The sequence below is a fragment of the Copadichromis virginalis genome, linkage group LG12 (assembly GCF_057382275.1).
Source record: "Copadichromis virginalis isolate Kocher_CV1m ecotype Utaka linkage group LG12, C_Virginalis_male_GT1.1, whole genome shotgun sequence".
NCBI classification, from domain to species: domain Eukaryota; kingdom Metazoa; phylum Chordata; class Actinopteri; order Cichliformes; family Cichlidae; genus Copadichromis; species Copadichromis virginalis.
The window spans coordinates 18,668,218-18,688,486 of record NC_140629.1 but is presented as its reverse complement, the minus strand read 5'-3'; the positions used below and the strand labels follow the sequence as shown (position 1 = coordinate 18,688,486).

The window sequence follows — 20,269 nt, the reverse complement described above, 5'->3', positions numbered from 1 at the left end:
GGGTTTCCCATCGTTCAAAGCAGTGACAGAGTAGTAAAGATGTGGCAGCATCTTATGTCTGTGTTAAATCAGTGAATGTCAGAAATGCTAGATAGTCAGTTCGCTGTGCTGAGAGCTGTACCAAAACTGATTCATTGGTGCAGATATGTTTGTGAATAACTCCAATGATTTTCCATAGCGCTCAGTGTCCAGTAGAATGACTTCATGTACCACAGCAAAGACAGGAAAAACAAAAAAGATATGTTGTGGTGACATGCACTAATTCACTCGTGTCACTACAGCCCTTCAACCTTAGCCTAGTGCGTTAAGGCCTCGCCATAGATCACAGTGGTTAACAGTTAGCTGTTCCTGCAGGTGTGCAGAGAATGGCTGTAACAGTCTCCATTACTGGAGAGAATGGCCCAACTCCCACAGCCCCCTCCAGACAGTGCTGTCATTACCCATCCATTGTGAGGCCTGAGAGGAAGCTGTAAGTACGGCAGACTTATGGCTTTGTTAGGGCGACTGGATGCTCACCTCACATGCAGCACCGGATAAGGAGGTATGGCGGCATGGAAGCCAGATAGAGTGATAGAGACTGAGGATGAATCAAATACTCCCATGATGCCCCGCCACCATCTCCACGGCCACCCCCTGATGGGGTTGTGAGTTGAGTGCATGGTGTAAGGTGGCGAGGGTTATTTGGTGCTATTTTTACAAGAAACGGGCTGATTTGTCTTAGGCCATTACCGTCTATTACAGCTGCGAGTCTTGGGGAAAAGGTGGGAAGCGGCAGACGCTGGCATTCTGCCTAAAGAGAAATCAATGAAACAAATTAATCCTTCGCAGGCTGCAGTGACACCGTAATCCATCATTCAGGGGGCGCTTTTACACGCTGAATCAGGGAGCAAGTCAGGGAGGAGGAGAGCTTGGCGGATGGGTGGGTGCATGTTGGTTGAGAAAGGGTGGGGGGAGAAGGGCGGGTGGGGAGACCAAACCCCTGGGGGACAGGGGCAGACATCCATGCTTCAGTAACACTGTGGTAACGGTGGGTGGTGGCAGGGAATTGAGTGGCTCTGAGCCCTGCCTTTACATCCTTGAGCTGCCTGTGGACATACATAGTAGTAGGAGGAGAAAAGGGACGTAAACACAATCAGCTAAACTACACCATGCACACAGGCACGGTTGTGATTATACACATATTTTCTCTCTTTTTTTACGTCACGTGATGGCTATTTCAACCCCACAGGGCTAATGGCTGATGCTGAAATTCATATGAAAGCTTTATAATTTGCTTCGCACTGAAAATACAGGCAACCAACTGGTCAGTAATGTATGGACATAACTAAGATGTCAAAGAAAGGAAAGAAAAATGTCAGTAATTGGAGCTTTGCAGGATTTCACTTTGTTCTTAAGAAACTGAGGAACCTAATGAGCAATATGCAAAAAACTCACTAATTGCTTGTCTGTGAAGGTAAAAATACACTAAAAAACAGATCACCATCTCACTATTCAAAGCAGTGTGCTCCATACGTGTGCTGAGATTTGCTGTGGTGATGCCCCAGCACAGAGCCACTCAGGGCGCAGATCTATCTGTGTGATTGAAACATGTGATCATCTTCCCTGTGAGGAGACAGCGTTGTCCAGGCCAAGATCCACGTGAAGCAGCTGCACAGTCTGTTGAATCTTGTAACACTCGGAGTCAAATGGTACCACAATTCAAGTGGGAGCGAAGAGTGGAAAAACACACACATACACACATATCAAGATTGATGTGTTTTTTATTAAGATCTTTGCTGTGTTGCATTGCCTCTTAGTAATCTTACATCATTATGAAATCAAATTCAAGAGCGTGATCCATTCGGCGCTACCGTCTCAGCCAGCTTTGTTGGTCTCGAGGCTCCTTTGCAACAATTGTGGCTGCACAGTCATCGATGGTGACTGTGTGTGTTCATATAACAGTGACTTTTGTAGCTGATGAAGGGTGGTGAGGTTCATTGCGTTAAAAAAAATGACAGTTTATGCAGAAACACTACAACAAAACCTTTATTTGCTGCCTTATTTTAACAGGGGGCTCCACTTACCTTTACCAGCTCCTGGTAAAAGGAATGCGGGTGGTTGGCTCCTTTCTTCCTCAAGACACAGGTGGTAGCATTCTGAGGAACGGCATGTTAGAAAGAAATCTGAAAAAATATTGTGGGCGGAGGAATAAAAGGAGGGGGGTGAATGTGGAGGGTGAAGGAAGAAGGAAGGGAGAGGTTGAGATTAGGAGTGGGTGGGGCAGCAAAGAGGAAGGGTAAAGGGAGTAAAGGGATGGAAAACGAGGAGTGGAGGGGAAAAAATCGAAAGGATGGAAAAATGTGGGGATATTGCAGCAGAGCGGATGGTGTGAGGGAGGCAGTGTGAGAAATGTTGCCGGAAATGCTAGAGCCAGCAGCGTGTGTAAAAAACCACACTGCAACATTTCTCATCCTTGACATCACTGACAGACTTTCCAAACACACACAGTGTGCTTTCAAAGTGCACGGTTGTAATATCCAAATCTTTACCGCAGCTTCTCCTCTCAGATCATACTCTTTTGTTTTCCTTCCTTCTGTAAACACGGCAGATGTCAGAGGTATTAAATTTAACCAGTGCTGTAATTCTTAATTTGAAGGGTGTGTGTGCTTTAAGATTCCCACAGCAAATACAATAAAACATGTTTGTGTGCAGTGAGAACATTCTTTGACTCGCTCTCGAAGCCGTAGAAGAGACACACTGAGAGGAGTGAAGGGGTGAGGAATGACGGATATGAGGAGAGGAGAGGAGGAGGACAGAAGATTGTTGTGGAATGTTTGCAGATCTGGCCAGAACTCGACCATCTCATTTGTCAGGGCTTGACCTCAGCTCTGGGGTTAAAGGTTAAAGGCAACATCTGAGGGAAACTGACTCGGCTATCTCACGGCCGCACACACACACACAGGCAAGTAAACACACAAATGTGTGAGAGTGTCTCTCCTTCTGCATGCTCTCACACATAATTCAAGCTCATGCACACTACATCTGTATATATCATCATTAATATCCATCCCAGTCTTATTTGTTTTATTAAAACCGAGTGTTATGTTGACCCCTAGCTATGAAAAGATTAGCTGCCAGTTTCCCAAAAGCATACCAAAGACTTTTTCCAAAACAAAGCACTGAAGAAGAATTTGAGTTCCAGGATGCTTGGATTCATTTCTGAGTAGAAAAGCTTGGAGTGTACTCGATAAACACACACTCCTGTACATAATGAAACAGAACAAATCAGGACTGGGCAATGGATTTCGAAGAGAGCAGCTCCTTAAAATCAAAGTAATGATTAATTCACCTTTTATGTTATATTTACCGCTCTTCGTGGCAAGTGGTCGCAATTCTCGTGCTTCTAAGCAGACGCGTCACTGTCACTGTCCTATGACCACACAACACTTGCCATAAATTACATCTCATCCGAGTGTCAGCCCTTCACCACACCAACATGTCCCACTGTGTGTCCAGGCAGCAGGCCACCGTGTTCCTCTTTGCCTGTGAGGTGACAAACAACACAAACTTAGCTGCAAAGGGCAAGGTTAACCACACGGAATCACTCAAACAAACTCTCTCCTCCAAGTTTCAAATTAAAGTGAGGACATAGCAGGAAATGACAATGTGTGTGGCCCGTTTCAGTGACCCACATAAACAGCAGACACCTGTGAGTCATATGAAATTAAAACAATTGGCTGATGGCAGCTACGCCTTGCATACTGAAAACGGCGGAACTCAGTCATGTTTGAGAGCATTTTTTATTATTATTATTATTCATTCATCTACAAATAAAGCGAAGCAGCAACTCACTTAATGTGACTGCACTTCCAGACACTTCTGTGCCCCTGTTAGGGAAACAAATTGTTCATTTTTTTGTTGTTTAAAATGCAGCCTTCCTCCCCGTTTCTCTTTTATTCAGCTTTAAAAAAAAAAAAAAAAAAAGGAGAGAGAGACAGGTAGTGCAGTAGCTAATATTCATGGCTTTGAGATGCATTTTAAATCACACACCTTTGTCATTCTTTGGCCGGAGACATCAAACAGGTGCTATGAATAATTTATCTTAAGAGTTTCACATTGATAAGGTCACAATCTGCCAGGTCTGGACACTAAACACAGGCCATCTTCACACCTTCACTTTGCTGTCTTTTTAACACACATGTGCCCTCACACACACTAAAACACACTCCTTTTAAATGAAAACGTCAGCATGCGTATGTGTGTGTGTGTGTGTGTGTGTGTGTGTGTGTGGGTGAGAGAGAAAGAAGGAGTTAGTGTGTGTCTTTTGATGTAAATATTTTTAATAGTTGCTCGACTTAGAAATTGTGTGACGTGATAATATCTACATGTTAAGACATATTTCTCATACAGTATAGATCAATTTATGGCACAAAATATTTTTAAAGTTGGTAAATCTGCACGAATATGCCTCTCACTCAAACTGCCTCAGAGAATTACTGGGAAATGATTTCCTCTGTACTGATGTAAACTAGACTGCAGCAGCGTGCTCAGTCGCTCATGGTTCAGCTACACTACATTTCTAATTAATCCCCTGCTGTGTGTTGATTTTTTTTTTTTTTCAGGGAAAAATGAGAGGAAAATAGTGCAGTGCTTATATCATGCCACTCATTCAAATTAGAAGGAAGGGATGGGAAAACTATAGCAAAGTATCACCAAAGGTCATCAGTCATTGCAAGGCACCATAGCCCATAATGTAAACATCAGTGTGTTAAAGTTACCAGAAGCGAACTAATTAGATTCGTAAATGCTGTCTGATGTGAAATTTTCTGCCATAAATATTTTGAAATGGGAGCTAACTCTCATAGGTGAGTCCGTCACCCACTACAGCGCTATGGCAGTGACAGGACAATCTGAACATTAAGCGCACAGGAAAACACTCCTCCGCTGTGCTGACCCCCCTCTTCCTTTTCTCTCCTCGTCTGTCTCTCGCTTCTTGTTCGCTTAAGAAGTAATCGCAATACTTAAAAAAAAAAAAGAAAGAAGGTTTTGCACTCTTCTGTGTCGGAGAGTAATCTCGCTCTTCTGTTGCTGGGCTATATTTCTACAGTGTGTTGTCGGATAATGTGAGGATGGGATGAAAGGTAATCTGCGTGCAGAATTCCTAAAGCTCCCTTATCCTTGTTGAATTTCTCAAGAATTCCACCTTTGGCCCCCCGGTTTCCCTGAAATAAATTACCTTAAGGGTAAGATGCCTTCACGAACCCCCGGTTAGGTTTTTTTTTTGTTTGTTTGTTTTGGGGTTTTTTGCGTTGCCCTCTTTAAACTCAGCCAAGCAGGTATTAAGTCCCGTTCTAATTCACTTTGTTGCTCAGGGCTGCATCTCTCCCTGAATATTTGACAGGCACTTGGGGAATGAGACTAAATTATTTCCCAAACTTGCATGAAAATAGTCCTCACAATATTAAAATTGCGTTGTGTTGAGCATTTCTGATTACAGTGTTGCATTAAGTTGACACAGTAATATAAGCAGGTCGCTTTTAAGGCAAACCCTCCGGGCACTGACAGTCACAAGCCCTTCTGATAAAACATTTTCCCATGTCAGTTAATTTTCTGTTAGTTTTTCCCTGTGTATTGGGCTTAGCTACTGATTGATATACGCTAGGCTTCCTTCCACGCTGGTTTCCTAAGAAGTACACACGCTGTTGAAAAATCTGTTTCCCTTCATCTAGCTCCTGGTACTTAAAGTTTGGTTTTTTGGTGTACTACAAAATTACAGTGTTTGCACTGTGGAACCACGAGGGTTTCAGTGCTAATGGATTTATAATCTCCGTCTCTGGGACCACCCTGAGTAATTAGCACATAGGCTCTAAAGAAATGATGGTTAGTGAGCAATAAAGCCATTGCCCATAGCATAAACTGACAGCCCCTCTAACCTAACCAACCTAAAGTCTAATTGGGAAAGTCGTTGCAGTCATTGTCCTAAATTATAGTCTGGGATTCGAAGTCCCTGGAAAGAGACTTCAATTCATGACACGTTAACTGAAGGGAGCGCATCTCTGCACACACACATCTACAGTAAATATAATGAGAAAATAAACATTTATTTCCATGCAAACTAAAGCGGCATAATATAAAGATAAAAGCATGCAAGAAATTATCACGGTTGTTGTTAATAAACTTAAAATCGTGCACATCCGTTGTTGTTGGCAACTGAAAATGAAACTTTTTCTTTGTTTTGGGAATCACTTTTAATATATGTATAGTTTTCATTAATAATTAGTAAATGATTTATCGTGTGGACTCTGTCCTGCTAATTGTTTAGGTCTCCAAATAGTTCAAGCCCATATGCTATTACTGATTTTATATATTCCGACTATTTCTCACGAATCGTCTTTCCATTAAGAGCAATTAGATTATGTCTATTGAAAATTGCTGATCCATGGGGGGGGGGGGGGGGGGGGGGGGGGGGGGGCAATGGGATAAAAGGCGATTTCAAGTGACCTTCCCGTCCCTTTCACACCAATCCGAGCCTCCAGAATAATTTGGGGATCAGTTTTGGACAAAAAGAAGCCCCTCAACACCCCCCACCCGCCCCAACAACCCATACCCTTCACCCACCCCCCTTTTCAACACACAACCACTCAGAGTAACAAAACCGCCAGTTTAAACATGAGAATTAGTTCTATTTTTTTTTAATCAATATTATTAATTTTAACTTGCAAGAAAGATGTCATTTAGGTATTTTTTTACAATTCTTATATACTTTTTTAAGAACAGAGTAAGGTGTTGAAAAAACAAAAAGGGTGCAGAGTAGCAATCAGACTGCTGCTTTAAAAACCAAGTCAAAGTCTCAGTTGTTTTGAAGAGGTCACGTGACGTGTTATTTTAGATTTAACTACTTCAGCATAATTACAAAAACTAATTTCATTTTGTTTCCCAACTAAAACAGGGCAAATCAACGGACCACTACAGGTTTACTGTTAACACGAAGAAACAAATATGTTGGAAGTCAGTTATATATATATATAAATATCCCCAAAACATTAAACTGAAAGACTGGCAAAGGACTAAATTCTGTATTATCTCTTTCTTTTTTTGTCGTTTTTTGACTCACTCATTAGTAAGTAAGGTCAGATAAATGTAAATGCAAATTTTTCAATGTAAACACATTTTAATTAAAGTTAATTAAATATTTATATATCTATATAGAGAGATATAGATATAGATATATAGATATATATGGGAATATCTGTATTATATATAAGAGGTACACATCATTATCTCCCCTGGGTAACAAGCGCACCAAGGGTCTGTTTAGAACATGAAAAAAAAAAAAGTACAAATAACTTCTGTGACAAACTTTTTCACACTCCGCAGAAGCGGGGTTTAAACTTCTTTGGTGTAGCTATATCCTGTGCTCCACTTGACTTTTCATCAGTGTGTGTCACTCAAATAATAAACATTCGGGAGCAACATGGGAGATATTAAACGTTGCTTATAGTTGCATGCATAAAGGAGAACATCACTTCATTCCTTTTTGATGGTTTAATTGTCTTAATTTAGCACGCAGGTGTTGACGTCGCAGGGATCAGCTGTATGTGGCCCTTAAGCTCGGCAAGCAGAAACACAACACTCCTGTGTACACAGGAGACGTTTTGAGCTGAGGCCCCTGGAAAAGGTAATCAGCCTCTAAGCCCCATACAATGTCTTATTGAATATACTGCGGTTACAAACTCTGAAGTGATTACATACACACAATCAATAATAAACAGACCTTCAACGCTTTTTTTTTTACTAATGTTTTTTTTCCTACATCAGTTTGCATCGTTTTAAATGCTCTGAAATGCATTCCTGTTGTCATCTGGTGTTTTATTAGGGAGCCTTGCACTTATGACCTCAGTGTTTTCCCAACTGATTGTGCTGCTTGTTGGTTTCAGCTGCGTTAAAGTTGCATTTTGTGAGCTTTACAAAGTCTGAATTTGTGTACAGAGGGCATTATTGATCACAGATTTGGCAAAACTGCAATGTGCTTCCCATTCTTACAAATGTTTACCTAATAAGGTCCTTTGACAAAACTACCATGCGAGGGAAATTTAAGCAGCCATAGAAATTCTATTTGTGGTTTATTCAAGTTTTATTGCAATGGAAAATGTCAGCCTTGTCTATTTCGAGACCGCAAATAATCTGTTGCAAAGCAAACCGTTGCATTGCAGTCAAAGTAGGACTGCTGCTATATAATGCGCAAATGCATCAATCACCTGAATGACTCGCTTTGTTAATGTGATTGTGTCATTCTTTAGATGTTTTTTTCCAATAAGTTCATATTTTATGGAGACGTCCGTATTTTTCTACCCGATTAAAAAGTGGAAACCTTAAGTATAGGACATGAAAAAATATTGCTTTGCTCACTTAGTATTAATTAGCATGAACTTTATTTCAGCATGGGAGGATTAGGTTAAATGTTATTATGTAAGGTTATTTTAGAAAGCCGTCTGGCACGCGCTTTGTCCTGGAATATATTAACCTGGCCCACGTTGCACATCGTTTATTTTATATCACTTTTCACTGCACTCCCTCCACATCAATAATGCTGCTTTGATGAAAAAAAAAACATACACACACGCATACTCCATGTCGCTTTAAATTTCCTCTCAGCAACATTTTCTGACGCATAATGACTTCTTAGTGGTGCGCTAATTTTTATTTGATTTTATTGATTCATTTATTTATTTTTTGAATCTATAATGTATGCATCTAGTAATATCTTGGCTAAATTGGCACTTGGGAAAGAGTGTAGAAGATGGGCAACGCCTGGTCTCCTTGATCAGTCTTTTAATCCGGTGACACTATCGCTGAGACAAGCAGACGGTTATCGATCTTTTCATTATGTGTTCAACCAACAAACAGCTTCGCAGGTGAAGTGCACTGGACGTCAAAAAAGGGGCTCTCGTGTCCATTTGTACTCCAACCAGCCTGCACTAACATCACTACCATCAGATATACAAATCAGTGGGGAGAACGTGAAACGAGTGTCTACCGTCGCCCTTATCGTGGAGGGAGAAATGAGACTGTGCACTAGTTAAAAAGTTGTGACTTTGACACGACCCGGACTTCTGCACGCTTTAAAGTAAACGCTCCTGTGGCGGGACTCAAGAGAATTTTGTCCTTGCTTTCAAAAGCACGCGTGTGCATGGCAGAAGAAGTAATAAATAGTGCACTTGCCTTATCGGTGCCCGGTTTGCCCACGTAGAAAGCTGCTCCGCTACCGTTAACCACCGTCGCTGGCGCTTCTTCTTTTAATGTCCTGACGTCCACTTTCTCCTTTTTACTCTTGCCGATTCCCAGATTCTATTAGAGCGTCTACCCTGCTCCCATTCGCTGTCCCTCTCACTCTCACTCTCCTCTCCTCTTCTCCCGCGGAGACCCTTTCCAATCTGTAGAGTTAAATCTTAATGATACACTTACAGAAGAAGAAAAAAAAATCTTTGTCCGATTTAATCTTATTGGTTTCACCTTTTCAAAGAGCTAGAGATATGGCCGGGGAGTTTCAGTGGAGTGTCCGAGACAGGGACGGGAGAGAGAGCTCTCTTGTTGAATACTTAAAAAACAACCCATCCCTCCTATGCGTTTACAAAGGGGGCACTTGCATATTAACGCTCCTTTATGTCTGCTATTATCTCGGTGAGGTTAAAGCTCTGTTTACAACGTCTTTAATTCATTAAACAACAATTATACGTATTGTGCATAGTTACTGAGTCTCAGCACGGTATTACCATGTTTTTGGACATGTACGCACACGGTTTGGGGGTTTGTGTTCAATCTATATTCCGTGCGATCAAGAGTGTAGTGTATTATTGTCGCTATATTTATTCAGATGTAATAACACGTATTTTTTATGTTCGCTGAAGGTTTGGTTGGGGTTTTTTGTTGTGTTTTGTTTTTTGTTGTGTTTTGTTTTTTGTTTGTTTAAGTTATACATCCCTAACAACAAAACAGTTGTACATTTCATAACCTCGTGGATAAAAATATCCTGTTGTCTTTTATCCACACAAAGGATAAAAGACAACAGCGGCAAAGTTCGGACTTTTATATTTTTAAAATCCGCTTTTGCGATTTAAAATGCATGTCTGATGAGTTATGGATGCATTTATATGAGGCTGTAATTGTACAATGTACGCTAGATGGCAGCGCGATCCAGACATTTTTGAGTTGGAGAGGCAGTAAGCCTGCAGAAACCCTGGTACAAGAAAAAAGCCGGAATCCCCATGCAAATTGTCAGTAACTTCACATTTTGAATTACTGTCATTATTAAGACATAATATGACACCGGCTCAGTGATTGTAGAGACTATAGGACCTTGGTAATTATTGAATATTGCTCATTCCTCGGTCTAATTTTAGAGATTTTCGGCCGCTGGCAAGGCATCCCGTTTGTATAACACTGTCTTTTATGCATCATTCTTCCCACTGACATTTTCTTTCTCTTATTAACTGGTTTAAACTAAACGTTAAGTTTTAATCAGCGAGACTGTGCCGATTACAGGCAACGATGTACCGCAATGCGCATGCCAAGGACAAAACAGCCTGTGAAAATATCAATCCATGGCAAAACATTAATGACATCCGTTAATTCTATAATGAAGATAACAGTCCGAGACAAACCATTTTGAAACTTCGGGGAATTTCTGAAGCAGAATCCCCCTTTTGCCGCTGTGTACATTTTTTTTATTTTTTATTTTGGGTATATTTGTCGTGCGTAAAATCTTTGTCCACTCTTTCCTTTACCCCGCTTTTTTGCTATTCTGTCCAGGGTTTCTTCCTCTTTTTTGGTGACAATAGACGGCCCATACTAATCAGGTTTCAAAGTAAATAGCAGCGCGGGGCGAGCTCAATGTAAATTGTGCCTGTCAGAGCCCCCCCCCCCCCCCCAGCCCCTCCAGTCGTCGATGGCAACACTGCAAAAAATGTCCGTCCTCAGACCTCAGTCATTCGGTGCTGGAACCGAAGCGGGAGACTGAATCTTCCATCCAGGGGGTGAGATGCTTCTACTTGTTCCTAATGCCAATCGATCCATCACTGTAAAATTCATAACATCGACTATTAATTACTAAACCGATCTCCCGCACGGTTGTCTTGATGTCAACATATCGACTCTTAAAATAACCCCCAAAACGACTCAAAATGCGATCGGAAACAAGGGGGATTCTATAAACTACAGTTATTTGTCTTTTTCTGCATTTTCAGAAAACAAAAATAACATTGGAACATTTGAACAGGAGACCCGGTGACTTATTTGGATGGACACTTTTTGCAGTGAATGAACGGAGGGGGACTCTAACCAATAGAGAGAAAGAGAGGGCTTGGCTATAACCTTAGCCTCCCATTTTCTCTCTCCCTCCCCCCCCTCCCTCCCCCCTTCTCCTCCTCTCCTCCTCCTCTATGCAGGGCTCTGGCCAGTCAGTCGCCTTTGATTATCAGTCTCCAGCAGCCCCTCTCTTGGCTCCTTGACATGAGCACCATATAAGGCGCAGCGATCTCCATAGAAACGTGTCAGTTTCAATAGTAGTGTCAAAGTTCACTATATACAGACATTCGCGCAGATCCCCCGTTTCGGAAACATTGCTCTGCTGGTCCTCCCGTTTAAGCGCATTCATTTTTTGGGTCTCTCCTTCTTCTTGCATATTCTATCAGTTGTTGGTGTTTTTCCTCTTCTTTTTTTATCTTTTCTCTTCGTATCTCCATTCCTCCTGCTGGAGAGAGGTGAAACTATACATGGGCACTTCATTCGGCGAAACGGTTTTCTTTCGCTGCCTGGCGAGATGATGAGGTTTATTTAAGACTATAGATGTAAAAATCCAGCTCTTCAGTTTTTCCTCCCCTCCTATACGACGAAGACGGGAGTGTAAAGGAGCACGGGGAAGAAAAGAAAAAGGAATTTATCTCCGCAGCACTTTGGATCGCGTGTCTTTCCAGCAAAAGCTTCTTTTTTTCTCCACTCGTTCCTGCGTCCATGTGAATCGCTCCTGCCTTCCCTTTGTGGCTATTTTATATCAAACTGCAATTTGTTACGTCTGGACTCGGGTTTTCCTACAAGATTAGGGATTCCTGAATGGCTGACTGCAATTTACCTTGGAACTGGCCTCCCGATACTTGCATATCCTGATCGGGTGCCTATTCAATCGCACTCCTGAATTTTGAATGTATTGATCGCGTTGTACTCTCCTTCTCACACCATATGAGATTGCGTGCTCCGATTTGACTTTGCACTGCCCCGTCTTTTGAGATCTCATTTTTCTCTTCTACGCTTCATAAACATCGGCGATCATTTCGCTTTATAGCACTTTCCGGGGCCGAGATATGGCAATGGTAGTTAGCGTTTGGCGAGATCCGCAGGAAGACGTGGCCGGACCTCCGAGCGGCCCCAACCCAGCAGCGCAGCCGGCAAGGGAGCAGCAGCAGGCGGCATCGGCGGCGCCGCACACTCCGCAGACCCCCAGCCAGCCGGGACCCCCGTCCACGCCGGGAACGGCCGGGGACAAGGGGAGTCAAAATTCTGGACAGAGTCAGCAGCATATTGAATGTGTGGTTTGCGGAGACAAATCGAGCGGCAAACACTATGGCCAATTCACCTGCGAGGGATGCAAAAGTTTCTTCAAGAGGAGTGTACGGAGGAACTTAACATACTCATGTCGTGCCAATAGGAACTGTCCCATTGACCAGCACCACCGAAATCAGTGCCAATACTGTCGGCTGAAGAAGTGTTTAAAAGTGGGGATGCGGCGGGAAGGTGAATATATATATAATTTTTTTAAGCCAACTCATGATTACGCATCATCCTAGTAGCAGAATAACAGAGCTGCCATGTTGCATTAAGGTCACAGGCTATATGGCTGGGCATACTGCAGTCTCCATCCATGTTTGAGAGGGATGTTTGCATGAATGGTTAGTCTGAGAGAGGGGTTAAAAAAAAGGCCAGTGCAGCCACAGCAGCTATGCTTGTGAATGCAGGTCGCCTGAACAAAGCGACTCGTCCAGCTGACCCTCTTTATTTTGTGTTTTTCTTTGCAGGCTAAACTGAGTTCTTTGCGAGCAAAGGCGTAAAGTCGAGCAAGCCCATTTTATGTATAGCTTTTAGACCAGAGGACCGATTTCTATGTGTGTATGTGTGTGTGCCTGTTATGTTTGTCTCTGTATGTGTGCGTGTGTGTGTACAGTGAGTGTGTACAGTATGTGTATGTGTGTGTCTGTGTACAGTGTGCAAGGCTAATAGTCCCTACCATCAAGTATCTGCAGCTTACTAATTTATAATTGTACAGTAGGATTTGTAGCCCGAGTTTCCGTGAATGTGAGGCGAACACAGTACAAACCCACGTCTCTCTGGCTCCTTATGCTGACTAGACAGCTCAAACACACTAAATAATGTCGCTGAAGTTGTTCGTGGCTCCTTGTTTAGCTTGGTGCATTACAGGCCTTATAACTTTGCTCTCTATGTCAGGTGTTTGATTCCAATTTATGTAGACATCCCTCCGTTTAAGCCTATTATTTGCAGTACACACTACGAGCCCATGCATAATGTACACCGACTTGCATTAATTTTTTATTTATTTTTTAATATTAAACAATTGCCGGATTCCTTTTAATCCTAGCTGAGCGCTTGATGTGGGCAAAACGTGCAAATGTGCCTGCATTTAGCAGTAATTATCAATCGTATTTCGAACACGTTTGGCCGCTTTTAAAAATTATTTTCCAAAACACGACCCCACGTAACAACAGTGCAAAAGTGCCATGCAATTACGCCTCAAAACATCAAAGGGAGCAAAATTGTCAAATCTACTTTTAGATAAGAAATATACATGTGTGTGTGCGCGTGTGTGTGTGTGTGTGTGCTGTGTGTAAAAGGGAATATATTTTTCATTTGCATTCAACTTCATATACTTTGCATCCCTAAATACAAATGCAGTGTGAGGAACGAGGGACATAGCATATCTGTTCTGATAGAATAATTTTCTGTGAAATATTACAGTCTTACGATCAGGGCACAGTAGTCAATATGTTTTGAAAAGCGTGCTGAATTTTTTATTTCAGTGCATGCCTTTTTTTCTTTTTTCTTTTTCTTTCACTGAGAAGAAGCACACAAGCTGCAGCTTGCATCATGGTTGTACTACTCATGAACAATCTTTATCAGTTCTGGATGCACATTTCCTCTTTGTTTCTTTCTTTTTGTCAGCGGTTCAGCGAGGACGAATGCCTCCAACCCAGCCCAACCCAGGCCAGTACGCACTGACGAACGGGGACCCTCTGAATGGCCATTGCTATCTGTCCGGATACATCTCGTTATTGCTGCGGGCCGAGCCTTACCCGACGTCCCGGTACGGGAGCCAGTGCATGCAGCCCAACAATATCATGGGTATCGAGAACATCTGCGAGCTGGCGGCTCGATTGCTCTTCAGCGCCGTGGAGTGGGCGAGAAACATCCCTTTCTTTCCCGACCTCCAGATCACCGACCAGGTGTCCCTTCTCAGGCTGACGTGGAGCGAGTTGTTTGTGCTTAACGCAGCCCAGTGTTCCATGCCTCTGCATGTTGCCCCTCTGCTTGCCGCGGCGGGCCTCCACGCCTCCCCGATGTCTGCGGACCGCGTCGTGGCTTTCATGGATCACATCCGGATCTTCCAGGAGCAAGTGGAGAAGCTTAAGACCCTGCACGTAGACTCGGCAGAGTATAGCTGCCTCAAAGCCATCGTGCTTTTTACATCAGGTGAGTGTCCCACATGTCACACAAAAACATGCCTAAAATCAAATGAGGCCTAGTTCCAGTAATGTCAGTGGGTGCATGCTCCTTAAAGCGAAGTGCTGTGACATCAATAATATGGCTGTCAGGTTTAGGCTGGTCACAAATCTGAGATTACGAGATGTTTGTGTTGCCGATGAAAGCTATTTTGTCAACAGCTTGCTACATATCCACTTACATGCAATTCCATGTCAGCTGTAGCCGCAGTATAAGACGTGTAAACAAATCCAGATTGAGTAAGCGCATCAAGTTTTTCAAGTGCATCACTCACTCCCAGTGCTTTTTTAAAAAGGAGATAATTAACATTCTCATGTGTAAATATTTTATAATTGTTGAGTTTAAAGTTTTCTGAACATGTCTGAGCCGAGGCTGAAATTGTTCGCCTCCATAAATTTTGGAACAGGTGTCAAATAATTGAGCGTAAAGATTAAATAGTCTATCACCGGGTGATATATGACAGCTGATGCACTTATGAGTGTCGGTGCGTGCTTTTATCCTTGCTTTTCGTGTGCAAACACATGTCTTGGAGTTGGAGGGGGGGGGGGGGGGGGGGTTGCAGAATCCTTAGCAGATTGAGAACAAAAAAGCTGATGAAAGTTGACTAGTAGGCTGTGTCAGTGGATCGCTTCTGTAGGACCTAGAGTAGCCCTGCTGCTTAGACTGTTTGTTGATTGCTTAGAGCCGATCTATTAATTTTCTTAGTTATTAATGGTTTGTTTCATTGCACAGCTTTGAAAAAGTAATCAGCTTTTCTTTTTTTCTGTCTTTAAAAAAAAAACTTGCGTAGGTCATTGTTTAATTGACGGCCGACTGGGGCGAGGTTATAAAGGTCCTTATTTATGCTCGATGCACAATTTGGATGGTATTTTGGAGTTAGCTGTGTAGGCTTGCTGGCGGTAGGCCTGTTATGTCAGGGGAGTCTGTTGATTATGGGAAGGAAAAGGAAAGTCTAAACTCGCTTGCAGGCCTCAAAGTACTTTGTGAACTTACCTCAAAGTTTTGACCTCATTTTCTCACGCTTGGCCCGTCCCAAAATTCTGCATTTAAGTTACATATTATCTATAATTGCGCATGCTCATAATAAAATATTCAGTTTTGCTGTGCTTTTCAGATTTGGCTTTATATAAAAATAATTGGCACATTCATTATCCCTAGAAAGCGGCATAACATTTTAATGTGAAAGGGGTTACACTTGTCTTTCAGTGTGTTTCAGTGATAATTAGGCCTATTTATTATTAAATTATCTTCGCTGAGAGAGCTAAAACTTCACACGTATATTACCTTTACTGTTTCCATATTAAATTATATTATGGCTGTATTCTGTTCTTTTATATTTAATTACATTACTTTATTATTTTATTATCATATATTACTTTCAATTATTTTTTTTATTATGTTTTCACAAAATTTTCGCACATCATATTAAAATATCTCACAGTGTGTATTATGAGGATTTAAATTATCCCAAAAAGTTCAGTGCTCACTAAAGTTAAACAAAAGGAGCACAGAGTTTGTATTCCAGCTACGAAACCGCCGTCAACTTTTACTTTTCCTCTTTGGTGAAAACATTACCACATAGGTTTTCCTACACTTGGAGAACTTAGTAATTGTTTATATTTTTAGTTTCAGAAGTCATAATAACTACTTCAGTTTGGGGCTTTGACAGTTTGGTTAATTTGATACGCCAATTTTTGGTGGCCCACTGGGAAGTAAATATATGTTTAAGACAAACAATACGTATTTGGTCTCTGTTACCGTTTTAGGTAATATCACAGCCTTTTAGATTCGCTTTGCTCAATATTAGCCCACACATCCTGTAATGTAGGTTTGTGCAGTGACATAGCTGACTATATCCTTTTAGTGCACAGCGTTTCAGTAATTCACCCCAGATTACCCAGAGAAACTCCATACACACATTAACATCCTCCATGTTTTCTAACAGATCATTTAGTTAGTTTGATAGGCTACAACTGGTGTCGGCTATAGAAAGTCATGTGGCACTTTGCCAAGATCAGCGTGGATTGTTTGCCTTTAATAACGCTCGACTTGTCAGTATTTGATGCATAAATAGTAGTGGTCAGGCTAAACTATTCCGTAAGAGTTCAGGATCATTGTCTTGCATTAACTCCTTATCCACATGTGCACACTGTGGTGTGTGTGTGTGCCTTTGCTAACTCAGTGAAATAGTCGTTTGTGTATCTGGAAGCTATCTTTTCCTGTGTCCCACTCTATTGAGGTTATGGGGTGCAGTGCTGCAGACAGGGCCTTATGGGGAGCTATGGGGTGTCTTTGACCGGCTTTCTCTCCACGCATACGTTCATATGAAACATATTTTCCGCAATGCTTTGAACACCTTATATGGCTGCATTGCAAAATTCATGCCAAGCACTGGATTTTACTAGATATTTCCTAATGTAATTAACTTCAGCCGCATTGATTGCTGTAGATTTTAAAAGGGACACTCAGCGTTAATCCAAGGGGATTTGCATACATGGTGCTTTGACCGGCCGGACAAGGGTCACAGTAAATCACCCCGAGATCTCAGCGTTGGCCTCGGGTTCATAAGGTTATTGTGTCTGGCCATAGTGAATTATAACACTGAGAAATTAAGAATAGGCTTAAAAGTGTCTTCCAGCGCTAAATATATAGTGCTTAAAACTAAAGCTCTCATTCTTTAGTAGTTTCCACAAAAGCACGGCTTTCTACGAGATCTTTTAAGGACAACCTAGCCTTCATGTGGGATATATATGAGAGCGGTTACGCTGTTTGCGTTTACAGACGTTTATAAGCAGCGCAATACGCATGCCCGGATTGTGAAAAAAATCAGATTTTTTAACAAGCGATTAAAACGTATAAGACACTAATAAGACTGATTCAAGCCTTATTTGCCTTTGTCTGTACTGAAGCGTGGCTGCATATCCCACCAGTTACCACCTAACACGTCTCGCCTACGTTGTGCACAGACTCATTTTCTGACATTTTATGTCGCTTCTGTGTGACTATTGACTTCACCTCCTCTAATAAATTTGATTGCTTTTAGGGCCCTGTCCTATAGGCTCCATCGAAAAACAGGCCAAGAGTGGTCTATGGAGAGAAGAGCGGCGAAATCACTTAGCAGCTTACTACAGAGTAATTAGGTCACATTACATCTAGTGTAATTTCAGATTCATCAGTGCCGTTTATGTTTCCATATACTTGAATCCCCAGAGCCCAGACATTAAGAGCAGGGGCCTTTAGCCCTGTAGCCAACCCTTCGTCTTTTGCCATGTTGCCCGCCACTTCTTATTCTATATGTCTGCAATAGGTTTAATGACATTTAGAAATATATTCCGGTTGACTGGTTCAAAGAAAGGTAGCGACATCGTCCTCCGAATTGTGCATCCCCTACTGCAGCAGCAAGTCCCCTGTTTGTTCTCTGGGCTATAACAGTCCCACTCGCTCAGTGTGATGTAGCATGTTTGGGCAGCATGTTTGTTCATTCCACATTGTCAATAACACATAATGGCGGGTGTTGAATGATAACCAGAGCGCTTTTGCGGGACACGAATTAGGTATGGTAAGGTGTGCACTTGCCAAAGCCCACTTGGGGTAAAAAGTAACCATGTGCCTTTGTGTTCAGTACTCTGTGGAGAAAATGTCAGCGAATATATCGGCAATATAAATTGATTTGTGCGCCTTTAAAAATAATTTGTAAAAGAAAATGTAGGCCTACGTGGGTTTGAGAACACTCTTTCTTTCGCCTGTGTGTTTCTCTCCAAGCTTGGCGGCCTGACATAGTTTGGAATATAATTTTAATCATAGATTTTCAGTTATTTTTTGACTTTGTTCCTCGATATCAGATTCAGGCACTTTTTTCCACAACGTTTTTTAGCCCGGGGCTAAAAAAATAAGGACTCTAACCACAGTGTATTGTGTGCTTGTGTGTGTGTGCGTGTGTGTGTCTTTCTCAGACGCTTGCGGCCTGTCGGACGCTGCTCACATCGAGAGTCTACAGGAGAAATCCCAGTGCGCCCTGGAGGAGTATGTGAGGAGCCAGTACCCGAACCAGCCCAGCCGCTTTGGGAAGCTGCTGCTGCGGCTGCCCTCTCTGCGCACCGTCTCCTCTTCGGTAATCGAGCAGCTGTTCTTCGTGCGTTTGGTAGGTAAAACTCCTATTGAAACCCTCATCAGGGATATGCTATTATCCGGGAGCAGCTTCAACTGGCCTTACATGTCCATCCAATGATCCTTATATGAAAGTGGAAAAAAAGAAAGGAAAAAAGGACCAAAATTCAGCACCCCTCACCCCATCCTCCTTCAAGAAGACTATATATAGGACCTTTTCTGAGAAACTTGGAAGACATTACTTTTTTTCTGTCTTCTGGGACTGTGATGGAATACATTATGTACAGAAAAATATTGGAACTGGACTTTACACCTGTGTAAATCCACTCTCATCTTCAAGAACAAAACTCTTCATTTTGTAAAATACTAGTCTTTATTTTACTTTTTTGTAAAAAATACAAATAAAATGAAAAACATCATATGCGCAGTAAGAAAAAAGAATCAAGACTTAGCGGGAAAATAATGTTTCCAAGCAATTATAAGAATTGTCCTGTGTCTATGTACCTCTCTGTTTTGTATTATTTCTGGTTCTAAACCAGGGTTTCTGTGATTCTATACTAATAATTTTTTGATATAACCTTTTTGCTTCTTATAATGAGTGCGATATATGTTGTCGAAGCTATGTTCTCCAAGAATTAAAATTGAAGTGAGAATTTAAAAACAGAAAAATAAAGAAATTTAGACAAATAAGAAACAGTCTAATCGCTATGACAATATCACCACTGATGGTTGAACTTTTTCCCAATTGATACGATGGACCTGCAACAGCAGCAAACTGACCTCCAGGACATTTTTACTGACATTTTTACTCCAGGACGTCTGGGGCGCCTTTACCCGGACCATAAGTGCGTGTGGAGTCGATCATCAGTCACAGAGGAGAGACATGAAAATCAAAAGCACTTTTAATATATCATTTCAAATACATTTTGTTTGTTTCGTCTTGAAAATTTTCATTGTTTCTTGAATTTTATTGGTTGTTGCCTTCAATTTGCTTACTCCATGATGCAGCTTTTTGCAGAAGGGTCGGTTGATGAAGTTGTGTGATGGTGACTGTACTATTAAAAAAGAAATAGGCAACGATGTCTCCTTCTCAAGCGTTTTCCTACAAGCAAATGTCAAGATGCTGTGGCTTATTTTATACCATCTGGGGGAATATGTTATCTCTGTGCGCTGCTAGATTCTATAAGAGAAAAAACCCGCAAGATATCCCTTCATTTACTGAGTCAGAAACACAAAATACTTTTCTCCTCTATTTTGTCTGACAGTGAAAACGAGATGATGCACGAATTTAGTGTGGTAATTACACAAAAGGACGCATGCCTTACATTTTTAACAGACCCACTGACATAACTGGCAGTGCGGATGCAACGGAAGGGAGACTATACGTGCGGAACTACAG

At 41.8% G+C, this 20,269-nt stretch overlaps 1 protein-coding gene and 1 long non-coding RNA gene across 3 annotated transcripts; one reads left to right on the top strand and one right to left on the bottom strand.

Moving 5' to 3' along the window:
• Positions 1 to 1,742: 1,742 nt before the first annotated feature.
• LOC146696828 (uncharacterized) lies at positions 1,743 to 10,890 on the bottom strand. Of its 2 annotated transcripts, XR_014923336.1 has the most exons (3): positions 9,493 to 9,749; positions 9,202 to 9,413; positions 1,743 to 3,522 (listed from the first exon to the last, which is right to left on the bottom strand). It is a non-coding gene; the product is annotated as an uncharacterized LOC146696828 (long non-coding RNA). The 2 variants fall into 2 exon arrangements; XR_014923335.1 differs by having other exon boundaries at positions 9,202 to 10,890.
• A 542-nt stretch (positions 10,891 to 11,432) lies between these two features.
• Positions 11,433 to 19,950, top strand: nr2f1a (nuclear receptor subfamily 2, group F, member 1a). Its single transcript, XM_085475147.1, has 3 exons — positions 11,433 to 12,765; positions 14,206 to 14,733; positions 18,717 to 19,950. Exons 1-3 carry the CDS (start codon positions 12,336 to 12,338, stop codon positions 18,989 to 18,991), a joined length of 1,233 nt encoding a protein of 410 aa, XP_085331273.1. The 5' UTR covers positions 11,433 to 12,335; the 3' UTR covers positions 18,992 to 19,950.
• The last annotated feature ends 319 nt before the right edge of the window (positions 19,951 to 20,269 follow it).

Excerpts from the sequence above, each read along its gene's own strand:
- nr2f1a (XM_085475147.1), top strand. The coding sequence starts at position 12,336 with ATGGCAATGGTAGTTAGCGTTTGGCGAGATCCGCAGGAAGACGTGGCC. Across the intron at positions 12,766-14,205 it reads AGTGGGGATGCGGCGGGAAG|CGGTTCAGCGAGGACGAATG; the intron begins GTGAATATATAT and ends TCTTTTTGTCAG. Across the intron at positions 14,734-18,716 it reads CATCGTGCTTTTTACATCAG|ACGCTTGCGGCCTGTCGGAC; the intron begins GTGAGTGTCCCA and ends TGTCTTTCTCAG.